The sequence below is a fragment of the Hyla sarda genome, chromosome 5 (assembly GCF_029499605.1).
Source record: "Hyla sarda isolate aHylSar1 chromosome 5, aHylSar1.hap1, whole genome shotgun sequence".
NCBI classification, from domain to species: domain Eukaryota; kingdom Metazoa; phylum Chordata; class Amphibia; order Anura; family Hylidae; genus Hyla; species Hyla sarda.
The window spans coordinates 206485874-206500099 of NC_079193.1; the positions used below are offsets into that span (position 1 = coordinate 206485874).

The 14226-nt window shown below is 39.6% G+C and overlaps 1 protein-coding gene across 7 annotated transcripts in view; it reads left to right on the forward strand.

Annotated features, from left to right (window-relative positions):
• CDH20 (cadherin 20) overlaps positions 1 to 9395 on the forward strand; it is a 507006-nt gene extending 497611 nt beyond the window's left edge. For all 7 annotated transcript variants that reach the window (XM_056520978.1, XM_056520981.1, XM_056520977.1 and 4 more), the window contains 2 exons: positions 294 to 545; positions 7985 to 9395. In XM_056520978.1, coding sequence (XP_056376953.1) covers positions 294 to 545; positions 7985 to 8478 — 746 coding nt within the window. In that variant the 3' untranslated portion in view covers positions 8479 to 9395. The remainder of the gene's footprint in view (positions 1 to 293; positions 546 to 7984) is intronic.
• Positions 9396 to 14226: the final 4831 nt, after the last annotated feature.

A 14226-nucleotide genomic window follows, 5' to 3' on the forward strand; every position in this document is an offset into this window, starting at 1 on the left:
ACAAGTACAGAATCAAAATAATAATTGTTATGTTACTGCTTGGTGAACAGGGAGTGGAGAACAACAAAACAAGGTGGAATTGCTGTTTTTTTGTTGTTGTTTTTTTGCATTTATATTCAAAAAACATTAATGAAAACATTTTATACCCCCATTTGCTGCCATTTAACAATGTCAAAAACAAGCCATCATGCATCAGTATTATATACAAAATATTTTGTGTAGTTTTAATTTGATTCATAACATACTGTATCATACCTTTATAATTATTGTGTTTCTCTTTATGTGACTGATAGATAACACAGCCTGGATCTTGGCACGGAAATCTGGCTTCAAACAAAGTGACCAGAGTATCTTTTACATCCCAATCTTAATAGCGGACAATGGGAGACCCATGTTGAGCAGTACTGGTACTTTGACCATACAAGTCTGCAGTTGTGATGAAGAGGGGGATATCATGTCTTGTAGTGCTGAACCATACACCTTACCTATAAGCCTAAGCAGGGGCGCACTCATTGCTATTCTTGCCTGCATATTTGTATTATTAGGTAAGTTATTTATTCATTAAACCTGTTTCTTCCGAGCCCTTTTTCCAATTTAAATGATGGACACTTCAGATGAGCGTGAATGACCCCATTATATGTCAACATGCAATGGATCCCGCAGAGGATAAACAAAAGCCACTAATGGGAACAGAGCCCTAGGCTGGGTTCACACAGTATTTTGATCAGTGTTTGGTCAGATTAGGACCTCTTTTTGGTCACTATTTTTACCAAAACCAGGAGTGGGACTGACACAGGGAAAAACTATAATGGAACAATTTACCCCTTTTTCTGCATTTTGTTTTGGACCAACAGCTGGTATAGGTAAAAATACTGAACAAAATAAGGACCAAATACTGATGAAAATAATATGGGGGGGGGGGGATTTCCTTTTTTTACATGTAACACATTTTTGTGGCATTGTGTGCCAAATTTACATGAACGACTGTTACATCTGACTTAAAGGGGTACTCCGGTGAAAAATTATTATTTTTTTAAATCAACTGGTGCCAGAAAGTTAAACAGATTTGTAAATGACTTCTATTAAAAAATCTTAATCCTTCCTGTACTTATTAGCTGCTGAATACTACAGCAGAAATTCTTTTCTTTTTGAAACACAGAGCTGTCTGCTGACATCATGAGCACAGTGCTCTCTGCTGACATCTCTGTCCATTTTATGAACTGTCCAGAACAGCATATGTTTGCTATGGGGATTTCGTTTACCCTGGACAGTTCCTAAAAATGGACAGAGATGTCAGCAGAGAGCACTGTGCTCATGATGTCAGCAGACAGCTCTGTGTTTCAAACGGAAAAGAATTTCCACTGTAGTATTCAGCAGCTAATAAGTACAGGAAGGATTAAGATTTTATAATAGAAGTAATTTACAAATCTGTTTAACTTTCTGGCACCAGTTGATTAAAAAAATAAAGTTTTTTTACCTGAGTACCCCTTTAAGGCTGGGTTCACATCACGTTTTCTCCCATACAGGAGCGCATACAGCAGGGGAGAGCTAAAACCTCGCGCTCCCATATGCCTTTCTATGCGCTCCCGTATGTAATTTATTTTAATGAGCCAGCCAGAGTGAAACGTTCGTTGACCAAAGTTTTAGGTCCGGGGGAAAAGTGCATATGGCGCAAAAATGAGCCGACCGGACCGAACGTTTCACTCCGGCTGGCTCATTGAAACGAATTACATACGGGAGCGCATACGAAGGCATACAGGAGCGTGAGGTTTTTGCTCTCCCTGCCGTATGCGCTCCCGTATGGGAGAAAACGTCATGTGAACCAGCCCTTACTATTTTTCTACACAAAGTGGACAACACTTTCTTGACACACACTTGTTCATGGCTAGACGGATTTATGTTTTCCCAATTAATTTCCTAATGAAAAAAGCATATTTTTGGCATGATTTTTGATTCAATCTACCCAAAGAAAGCAGAGATGTAAATAACTGTACACATCTAAACAAGGTAATACATGAGGCGAGGCCCAAATTTATAAACCAACATGCTTCATTATAGTAAATAGCACAAAGAATACACCACACACACAATGTGGTCAGCATGTCAGACACTCAGCAAAAACCAATAAATTCCCCCTTTGAGTTAAAGGGGTACTCCGGCCCTGAGACATGTTATCCCCTATCTAAAGGATAGGGGATAAGATGTCTCACCGCGGGGGTCCCACTGCTGGAGACCCCCGCAATCTTGTATTTGCCACCCACCTGTTTGAGCTGCAGACGGTGGTGCCAGCTCACAAACAGCTGGGTGCGACCACGGGGCCGGAGTATTGTGACGTCACCCCCCGCTCCCGCTATGCAAGTCTATAGGAGGAGGCGTGACGGATGTCACGCCCCCTCCTATAGACTTGCATAGCGAGGGCTGGGGTGACGTCACACAGGGGTGGAGTTGTGACGTCACAATACTCCGGCCCCGTGGTCGCACCCGGCTGTTTGTGAGCTGGCACCGTGGTGTGCAGCTCAAACAGGAGGGTGGCTAATACAAGATTGCGGGGGTCCCCAGCAGTGGGACCCCCGCGGTGAGACATCTTATCCCCTATCCTTTGGATAGGGGATAAGATGTCTCAGGGCCGGAGTACCCCTTTAACCCCTTTCTCAGTTTAAGCTCTGGAGGAAAACAATTTGTAGGTCTATAGAATTTGACCTAATTCTACACATTTTTATGTAAAATGGACTCCCAGCCCTCTGAAAATATCATGTAAAACATTAAATTCACAAAATGGATCATTTTGAATATCTTTGAATATCTGATGGAAACTTTTTTTTTCACCAAAATTGTGACACGAAACCCAAAATGTTAGACACAAAGAGTTTCGAATATGTCCCCCATGATACTGTGCCTAGATTGCATACAACTGGTAATAACAATCCTCAGTCTCTCAGGTAACTAAACAGTTTCTTAAAGTGAAAAAAAGCTAATAAAACAAATGGTCTTTTTTTATCTGAAAGGGGATCATTATCCTTACTCCCCTTATAATTCCTTTGCATAAGGTTTGTAATTTACAGTGAATAAAGCATTTAAATAGACAAAACTTTTAAAGCTTATGTACTAAGGGGGCACTTATATTATGTTTAAGACCAATCCTCCCGTACAGCTACAGAGAGGCACATACTTTATATGTCACTGGAAACTGAGCTGTCAGATTGCTTTATTGTCCGTATTAATTTCATGACATCCTTGGGTCTTATTAACACTCCGAGGCAGCTTCTGCATTATAATGTGGAGTTTGTGGTCTCTTATCTCCTGCTCCATGCATGTAAATGAGTTGTCAGCAGGTGATATTCTCTACAGATATCCATTGGATAGAAATGAAGCTTTTTTAATTCAACATTTCAGGCCTGTCTGTGTGGTTTATAATTACCATGCACAATGCAGATACCGCTGGCATTCTGGTCCCTGCGGTCAGTACACTTCACATGTGCTGAAGATCAGTGCTGGCTGCCTTTAACCCCTTAAGGACCAAGGGTTTTTCCATTTTTGCACTTTTGTTTTTTCCTCCTTACTTTTAAAAAAATCCTAATTATTTCAATTTTGCGCCTAAAAATCCATATGATGGCTTATTTTTGGCGCCACAAATTCTACTTTCTAATGACATCAGTCATTTTACCCAAAAAACTACAGCGAAATGGAAAAAAAATCATTGTGCGACAAAGTTGAAGAATAAACACCATTTTGTAACTTTTTGGGGCTCACGTTTCTACCTTATCTTTATCCTGTAGTTCCATACAATTAAAATGATACCCTACTTATATAGGTTTGATTTTGTCGTACGTCTGGAAAGAATCATAACTACATGCAGGAAAATGTATACACCAACAAAAAGAACCAATAGTGTAAAATGTTCAGTTTATTAAACATATATCAAAAAAGTACAAGACAGACACGCACATACACATGGAATACAGGGGACAGAGAAATGCACGAGAAAGTCCAGCAGGCACATTACACAAGGAAGCCACTGGTAAAAACACAGTATTATAGTAGCCAACATAGAGAAATATGCCACAGTGTATAAAACAGTAGAAAAATCACATGGAAAAAGCATGAACTACACAAAAAAACGACTGAAACTCCATAAGACATCATGCCAACCTACCAGCTCCAATGCCAATGTACATTTCGTGTTGTGCTTTGTCAGGGGGCGTAAATTTATACGTTTAAAATTGTCATCTTCTGACCCCTATAACTTTTTATTTTTCCACGTTCGGGGCTGTATGAGGGCTAATTTTTTGCACTGATCGGACTTTTTGATCGCTTTTTATTCATTTTTTCATGATGTAAAAAGTGATCAAAAATACGCTGTTTTGGATTTTGGAATTTTTTTGCGCATATGCCATTGACCGTGCGGGTTAATTAATCATATATTTTTACAATTAAGACATTTCAGCACGCGGCAATACCACATATGTTTATTTTTATTTACACTTTTTTTTTGCAATGTTATAGCTCCCATAGGATAGCATTGATCAATGATTCTGCTGCTTGACTGCTCATGCCTGGATCTCAGGCATGGAGCAGTCATTCGGCGATCGGACACGCAGGAGGAAAGTAGGGGCCCTCCTTGTGTCCTCCAGCTGTTTGGGACGCCGCGATTTTGCCGGGCGGTCTCGATCAGCCCACTGAGCTAGCTGGGAGTAGTTTCCTTTCACTTTAGACGCGGCGATCAACTTTGAATGCCGCATCTAAAGGGTTATCAGTGCGCGGCGCTGCGATCAGTGCCACGCGCTATTAGCCATGGGTCCCGGCTGACCCGCTATGACGCATTATAGAAAGGCATCAGACTCAGGGCGTACAGGTACGCCCTGTGTCCTTAAGTGGTTAAGACGTGTGCGCATCATTTTTCTAGTGAGCTGCGATGACCATAGACCAAAGATTTGTAAGGCATGATGCAGAATACCAAGAATTCACAGTATATAATTACATACTGTGATGTATAGAAGGATTTGAATTGTAAAAGTCTACTATTCAGAACCTAAAAATTTAGGTTTTACTGTTATGAATCTTTGATATCCCACTTGCTGTTTAGGGCTTTTTAGCAGTCCTTTTGTTTTTTTCTATGGTAATAGAATAGCAAAATATCTTTCCCTAGTAGAAAGGATCAAAAAAAACATTGATCCATTCAAAAAATTCTTCTCACAGAGATGCATGGGGGAAGCTTAAACATATAGTGGGAGGATTACACCAATTAAAATTAAATAAAAAAGATATACACCAGGTATGGAACCAGCAGCATAGCTATAGGGGTTGCAGTGGTTGCAATTGATACCGGGATATGTCCTTTCCAAATGATATATATATATATATATATATATATATATATTGTAGAAAAAAAAGAAGGTTGCAGCAGCTCTCTTGGTCAAAAAATGGAGGCTCTTAGCGCACTTTTTAATCAAAACGTGTCCCCCACCCACCACACAGAGGTGGCCTCATTTTGGATGGGTCCCTAACACTCATTTCACTCACCTTTGTGATGTAGTTGTGCTGGCTATGTTTCTTTTTGTTTTTGCTGCGCAATTTAGGGGGAGTGCCACCCTCCCCTTTTTCACAGGAGGTGTTTTTCAAATTGATCGTGGATCCGGCATGTCACCCAGTCAGAGGCCAAATGTCCAGCAGAGGTGAAAGAAAAAGTGTTAGGGTCCCATCCAAAATGAGGCCACCTCCGCGTGGTGGATGGGGGACACGTTTTGATCAAAAGGTGCGATAAGAGCCTCCAGTTTTTGACCAAGAGTGCTGCGGCAACCTTCTTTTCTTGTATACTCTGTATTTGCCCCCACAGCAGCGTACACCTGTGTATTAGGTAGTTGTGCTGGCTATGTTTCTTTTTGCTACATATATATATATATATATATATATATATAGTCTCCAATGACACCTTGTGGCAGAAGATAATATGGCAAGCATACAGAAGATAACACAGATAATGCATTTGCATCTATACATGGTGTAGTTACTCAAGTCACAGCATACCCTGTACAGATAAGGCTCTGCACATCTGTATGATCTTGGAGCAAATGCTAAATATAACTATAGGAACCCACTGACCCATCTAATGCCAAAAAGGTGAATATCATTTTATCTCAGTTCCAATGAGACATTGCAACACTGGAATGTAATACAACATTGCATATACAGTGAAGTAAAAAAGTATTTGTTCCCCTAATTATTTTGTACGTCTGCCCACTGACAAGAAAAACGATCAGTCTATAATTTTAATAGAAGGTTTATTTGAACAGTAAGAGACAGAATGACAACAACAAAATCCAAACAAAAAATGTATTTCAAATAATTTCCAAAAATTATCTCAGAGAGTGCTCCTAATCTCAGTTTATCACCTGTATAAAATGACACCTGTCCACAGAAGCCATCAATCATATTCCAAACTCTCCACCATGACCAAGTCCAAAGTGTTGTCCAAGGATGTCAAGGACAAGATTGTAGACCTACACAAGGCTGGAATGGGCTATAAGATCATCGCCAAGCAGCTAGATAAGAAGTTTACGATTGGTGTGATTACTCACGAATGGAAGAAACACAAAATACCTGTCAATCTCCCTCGGTCAGGGACTCCATGCAAAATTTCACCTCTGGGAATTTCATTAACATGAGAATAGAGGGAAGCAGCTGGGACCATAGTCACCAAGAAAACAATTGGTAACACGCTACAATTGAAATACTGCAGTGCCCGAAAGGTCTCCCTGCTCGAGAAATCACATGTACAGAACTGTCTGAAGTTTGACAAAGAACTTTTGATTCAGTCAGATGTTCAAACCTCATACAGCACTGTACATGTGTTTTTTTGAGCAATAAAATGAAAATAATTTTATAACTTACAGAAAAAGCGTTTTCCTGGATTTTTTATTATTTTTTGCTCGAATAACTGTTCAAATAAACCTAACATTAAAATTATAGACTGATAATTTCTTTGTTAGTAGGCAAACATACACAATCAGCAGGGGATCAAATACTTTTCCATCCACTGTACTGTGCATAGTAATGTGTAATATGCATTCCCAAAGCTGTTTGCTTCACATTTCCTGTACATATTATATATACATCCAAGAAAAAACAGATGTTCAATTAACCAGTAATAAATGTAAATATTCATAAATAATGTGTATCCTCGTCACAACTTTAAAGCATTATTTAGAGGGGAAAAAAAAGCTTTTGACACATCATGCAGACCCATCAAGAGTCTCGATTGGTCGGGTCTCAGTGCAAAGACCCCCCTCGGATCTCTAGATATAGCTAGGTAAAGCACAAGGCAGTGCACATCACACCCTGGCTCAGCCCTTAGTCTGTGTCATTAAAGGTGGCAGGTTCCATTATACCTGTAATGGAGCCAGTCTTCTGCAATAGTCGGAGTGAACGCCAAGCCAGAGAGTGAAGCATCTTGCCTTGTGAAGCACTCAGTTATATAAAGAGATTGGAGGGGCTCGACAGATCTAAATGTTTGCGGTGTCTACGTGACAAAAGTTTTTTTTTCTTTTTTCTTTTTTTTTATAAATGGCAGTAATGCTTTAAGACTCAGGTGCAGAGCATATAGCACAGAACTGTACAGTCCCGATTCATTGTATTACAGGCTCTGTCAGGCACCATATGTACAGAGATCATCTTCCCTTGAAGGAACGCTCCTAGTGGAATATATCTCAGTAAATGCAGTGTTAGATAAAGCATGTCATTATCTGTATGCCTCCATATGACATTTAAGAATAAAGTGGTACGGTAGAGTCCCTGTGTATCTCTATGGTAGATCATTTATGGCTGCGGAGCTGTCATGGGACAGTGTACTTTACTTACATGTGATCAATTGACCACTACCTTTAGACCCTTTATGGGGAGACAAGATGCTAAAATTTGTAATGTCTGCACTGAAAGTTAGAATTTTATCTATTTGTTATATCTAAGTATGTTTCTTTTTACTTTTCAGTACTTGTACTGCTCATTTTATCTATGAGAAGACATAGAAAACAGCCATATACTATTGATGAGGAGGACAATGTTCATGAAAACATTGTTAGATACGATGATGAAGGAGGGGGAGAGGAAGACACTGAAGCATTTGATATTGCAACCCTGTGGAGTTCAAGGGAGGCACATGTTGGAAAAAGTAGACAGGACATGCAGCCAGAGATTGAGAGCCTATCCCGGTACGTGCCTCAGACGTGCATCATGGACAATAATGTACACAGCTACATGTTGGCTAAGCTCTTTGAAGCGGATACAGATGTGTGCGCACCTCCATTTGACTCTCTTCAAACATATATGTTCGAGGGAGAGGGATCAGTGGCTCAGTCTTTAAGCTCCTTACAGTCATTCAGTACAGACTCCGAGCAGAGCTATGACCACCTTAATGACTGGGGTCCTCGCTTTAAAAAGCTGGCTGAAATGTACGGTACCAAGGATAGCAACACATCATTGTGATAGCAAACCGAGAGGATGCTGAGATTTTATGCAGGGCTCCAGGCCCCACCCTATATGGATCCATTTTCTTACGGATTACATTAATAGCAAAGCATAACAGGAATCTCAAATGGATGGATTTCATAGACATGGAGGGCGCAGTCGTAGGAAATAATCTTGTTTTGGATCAGCTTTATTTGGTCAACATGTATAAAGAAAACTTCACAGAAAATATTGATGGTGTGAGAAAGACACAATATTTCTTGGATTTAAAGGACTTTTAAGCCCAAGAATAATATGATATATATATTTTTATACCATGTGACATCTTTACACCTTGTTTCAAATATACACAATTGCATTGAACTTTGCAAGGAAAATATCGTTTCATAATTTATAAATTCTCACTTCAAAAACTTTCAAAAAAGATGTAAAAAAAAAACAAAACAAAAAAAACATAACACTGTGTTTAGTACGTTTCTATTACCAATGTTTGGTCTTATATTTCATTCTGGTGTCCGACTGATACCTTTAATAGACAGAGATCAAGCATAATAATACTAATATCTCCCTTTTATATGAACTGTAACTGTTTTATTCCTGCTATTTGGTGGCATGTCTTGAGAAGGGCAGGCTTAAATGTGATTCCATAAGACGTGACAGTGATGTGTGCCAAATGCCAACATTAGATGCTAATAATGGGATTCATAGACACTTTTAAGATGTTCACCTTTTACTGAAGGTTTTAAGGGATTTCCCATTATATTTATGTCAATTTATACCCACGATTGTTTACATTCATGTGATAGATGAACGATTGAAATATCTCCCAAAAAAAATTAAGTTAAGTTTTGTACATTTGTCAATTTTGGTAATAAAATAAGATGTACTGAATGTGCAGTACTTTAGCACTTCTTTAATAAAAAGTTCAATCTGAAGGACATGTCTTCAGCTTTGTTTTAATATTTTTGGACTGGCATTATGATATGGCAAGTATTTTATATATTATAGTTTGACGCACCTCCAAAATGAGTATTTTCAGCTGAGAATTTAAAAGAAACTTAGAAGTTGCAAAAATGGAGTACTCAACTCTTTAGTCCTGCTGCAGTTTACCGCTGCTGCCAGTAAGTCGGACACATGACCACTGAGCTCTCTGCAGCAATCAAATGATCACATAGCACATCTTTTTTGGCAGTCTGTAACACTGGAGCAACTACACTGATTCCAATAACTGCGGCAAATGTACAAACAGACGTGCTAGAATCAGGGGTTACAAATGTATGCACTATTTGTTTATTTTATTTTTACTACAAGCTACAAACAGACTAAATGGTACCCTTCCATTAAAGACAGAATAACCCACAACATTCCCTGAAATTACTTGAAATGAACAAACTTGGGAAATTCCGTGCAGAATTCTACATTGGAATTCCGCATGGAGATTCTGCAGCAGCAGAATCCTATTGATTTCAATAGCATTCTGCTACGCTGTTCACGTAATAAAATTCCTGCCCCAGAAATTCCAGTGTCCACAGAAATAATAGCCATGTCTATGCTTTCTGCGGACTCCGCACGGAAATGCATTGCCGTCTAGGAGAGCACCTAGCATCGGCATGTTATGCTGGTGATCCGCTTTCAGGGGAATGTCCACATGATTATTTTCTGTGCAGACATTCCCCCGTGTTAACATAGCCAAACTCTCAATGAGACTTCTGCACTTGTCTACAGGTATCTTGGAGCTGCCGAGACTGGGATTGTGCTGGTCTCCGCAGCATTGACCCCATAGATGCCGTGATCTGTCCTGATCATGAATCTATGGTGTTGACAGAGGGAGGGGGCGCCCCCTGTTCACCAACGGCGATTCTGCAATGTGATCTCGGGATACCATTGGTTGCCATGGCAGCAGGAGGCCAGCAGATGGCCTCCTGTCTGCGTAGAATGGCAGCCTGTGAGGTCCAGCCATAGGCTGAATCGCACAGGCTGCATGTCAGTGTGATACTGACAGTTATACTGTGCTGCAGTACAGATGTACTGCAGCATAGTATAATAGGTTAAAAAAAAAGTGCAAAATATCACAATAAAAAAATTTCAAGAAATAAATATACATAATACCTATACATAATAGGCATTCCCACATCCTTAATGACTTATACAATAAAACTATAATGGTATTTACAAAAACACTTAGAAGAAAGAGAGTCGCACTCACCAGTCCAGGGAACTAAGAAGACTTTATTCATGAACATCAGTGTTTGCAGACAGCATGCCAGAAACAGTTCCTTACAGCATCAGGTCAGAACAGCGGGGCGGGTGGAACACAGGTGTGGGGCGTGTGAATCAAGGCAACGAGTCGTTTCACGTCATGACTGATGCTTCATCCGGACTACCTGAAGGGGATGATCCCTGGGTTTTTATACATGATCCATAACAGACCAATATATGGAGGGTTAATCCAAGTTATTCACCAAAAGATCACCGCAGTGATCCACTAATTCCCTAGTTTCCCATATATTAAAAAGATATAGCTTTATTAGTTTGTATTAATTCACACACTAGATTAAAAAGTCAGGGCTATGCCCCATTGCCTCTTGACAAAGCCGTGTGAACGGTGAAACATGTCGAGGGGGGCTGCTATTTGATTTTAAACACAGCGGTGTCCCTTCCTACCTGAATGGCACACTGCAGGTGCATACAGTATCTCAACAATTGAGTTACATCAGTACTCATTGATAATTCTACATAGGGAAAGAGAGACACCCTGACTTTTTAATCTGGGTTTTTATACACGTGCTTTGATGGAGGAAAAACCCTTAGCAACAGCAAAAAATCTCTTTAGTGAATTAAAATATGCAAAAGACTAGAAATATGCAAAAGACTAGAACATAATCTTAATGCATAATTAAGATTAAAAACATCACAAAACAGGGAAAATATCACATTTCATAAGACATGCAATGTCAGGCTTTAAAGCTACCAACACAAAAAAAAATAGAAAAAGAAGTTATGGAACTTATAGAAACTGGGAGAAATCGCTGCGCTCGTTTAACACCAAAGCTCCAGTGACATCCAATCGGAGGATCCACCTAGCTTCTTGTTGGAGCAAACGAGTGCCGTGATCAATCCCAGCCTCTGGAAAAACTCTCTCAAGACCCATAAATTTTAAGTCATCAGGACTACTGTTATGACTATCTTTAACATGGGCAATGAACCGAGTAGCTCCTTCATCTGTTCGCAGAGAATAAAAATGCTTGTGAATGTGCTGAAACAGGGGTCTAATCATTTTTCCCCAAAAAAACCTCCTGCAGGGAAGGGACAGAAAGTGCAGTATACTACATGAGTGCTTCTACAGGTTATCAATTGGTTAACTTTAACCTCATATCCACCTATTCTAGGTTAACATTTTCCTGCATTGTGCTGACAAAAAGAGCAGCTTCTGCAGGGAAAATTTCCTGTGGGGACATTAGGGGAGATTTATCAAAACCTGCCCAGAGGAAAAGTGGCCCAGATGCCCATAGCAACCAATCAGCTCAATTCTTTCATTTTTAACAAGGCCTCTGCAAAATGAAAGCAGCGATCTGATTGGTTGCAATGGGCAACTGGGCAACATCTCCTTTGCACAGGTTTTAATAAATCTCCCCCATTGTTCTGTTACCAGTTGGTTGAGTTTTTGTTGATTTCTAGTTTTTTCTTCTTTTTGAAGTAATCACCTATGGTTCCCGTTCTTTTAAAATTAACTATTGGTTTATGGATGGCAACAGACTGTAAGTTGGTTCTCGACCATGAACCAATGTTTAATGATAGAATTTTTTATCACTTGGTTGAGAGGTGTGTTTTTTGCTGTTGCTAAGGGTTTTTCCCCCATCAAAGCATGTGTATAAAAACCCAGGGATCATCCCCTTCAGGTAGGCCGGATGAAGCGTCAGTCATGCCGTGTAACGAGTCGTTGGCTCGATTCACACGCCCCACATCTGTGTTCCACCCGGCTGATGCTGTAAGGAACTGTTTCTGGCATGCTGTCTGCAAATGCTGATGTTCCTGAATAAAGTCTTCTTAGTTCCCTGGACTGGTGAGTGCAGCTCTCTTTCTTCTAAGTGTTTTTGCATTTGCTTCTGGATGTTCTGCACCCCGCACAGGGAACCAGGTCTGTCTACCGTACCTAAATATATTACAGTGTATTGAAGAGGTCCGTGAGTGGTGCCGCCGTGAATATTGTTCTCTGTTTGTGCACATATAATGGTATTTATCCTGCACAGTGAACACGGTTAAAAAAATTTATGCTAAATAAATTTAAAAAATGCTAATTTTGGTCCAAAACATGGCATAAAAAAGATCAAAAGGTAGCATGAATTGCAAAAATGGAACCATATGAAACTCTCTCACACAATGCGGTTGGATGAAAAATAAAAAGTTATGTCAGAACATGACGACAAAAAAAGGGAGAAAAAGGATTTTGTCGAGAAAAGGAAAAAGAACATAAAAAACTATATAAAATGATCGTACCGACCCACAGAATAAAAACAAAAAATTTTACCATACAGTGAATGCCATAAAAAAAACATTTTTAAAGAAAGCTTGAAATGTTACAATTTTTCACAATATTTTGGAGTTTTCACCAAAAATGCTGCATGAATCAATTAAGATTTTCCACTAATATAAAGTGCAATATGTCATGAAAAACAATCTCAGGATTGCGTCGCTAAGTAAAAGCATGTCAGAGGTATTACCACTTAAAGAGACACAGGACGCATTTCAAAAATTGGGCTTGGTCATTTAGGGTCTATTCACAAGTACAGTATTCAGCGCAGATTTGATGCGCAGGATTTTCTGCTGCAGATTTCAATGTAAACAGAATGACTGAACACAGTTTGGAATCCTGCGCATCAAATCTGCGCAGAATACTGTACATGTGAATAGACCCTAAAAGGGGTACTCCACTGGAAAACATAATTTTTTTTATTTTTTTTAATCAACTGGTGCCAGAAAGTTAAACAAATTTGTAAATTACTTCTATATAAAAATCTTAATCCTTCCAGTACTTATCAGCTGCTGTATGTTCCAGAGGAAGTTCTTTTCTTTTTGGATTTTCTTTGTCTGACCACAGTGCTCTCTGCTGACACCTCTGTCCATTTTAGGAACTGTCCGGAGTAGGAGCAAATCCCCATAGCAAACCTATCCTGCTCCGGACAGTTCCTAAAATGGACAGAGGTTTCAACAGAGAGCACTGTGGTCAGACAAAGAAAATCCAAAAAGAAAAGAACTTCCTGTGGAGCATATAGCAGCCAATAAGCACTGGAAAGATTAAGATTTTAAATAGAAGTAATTTACAAATCTTTCTTCCACCAGTTGATTAAAAAAACAAAATGTTTTTCAGGGGAGTGCCCCTTTAAGGTAAAATCAGGCGACATCCTTAAGGGGTTAAAGATGCACGGAGAGGCCATGTTGGTGGCTGCTCTGTGTATTGGGAGAGCCAGGGGTGCCGGGCAGGAAATCAGAAGGATCACTTATCCTCTATCCTGTGGAGTTCCCCTTTTAAGACATTAATCTTGGTCAGACAAAACTGAGGTCAATAATAAAGAAACAGTAGGTTATAATGCAGTACCACTAGAAAGCATGGACCAAATCAGGATACATACAGTGAGTAGCATAAAAAGGAAACATCAGATGCAATGCAAGAACTACTTTACTCGGCACCAGACAGGTGCTAGTAAGGAATTTAGGATGTCAGCTATTTCCTCATGAACCAGGATGCCATATGCACTTAGCACACTG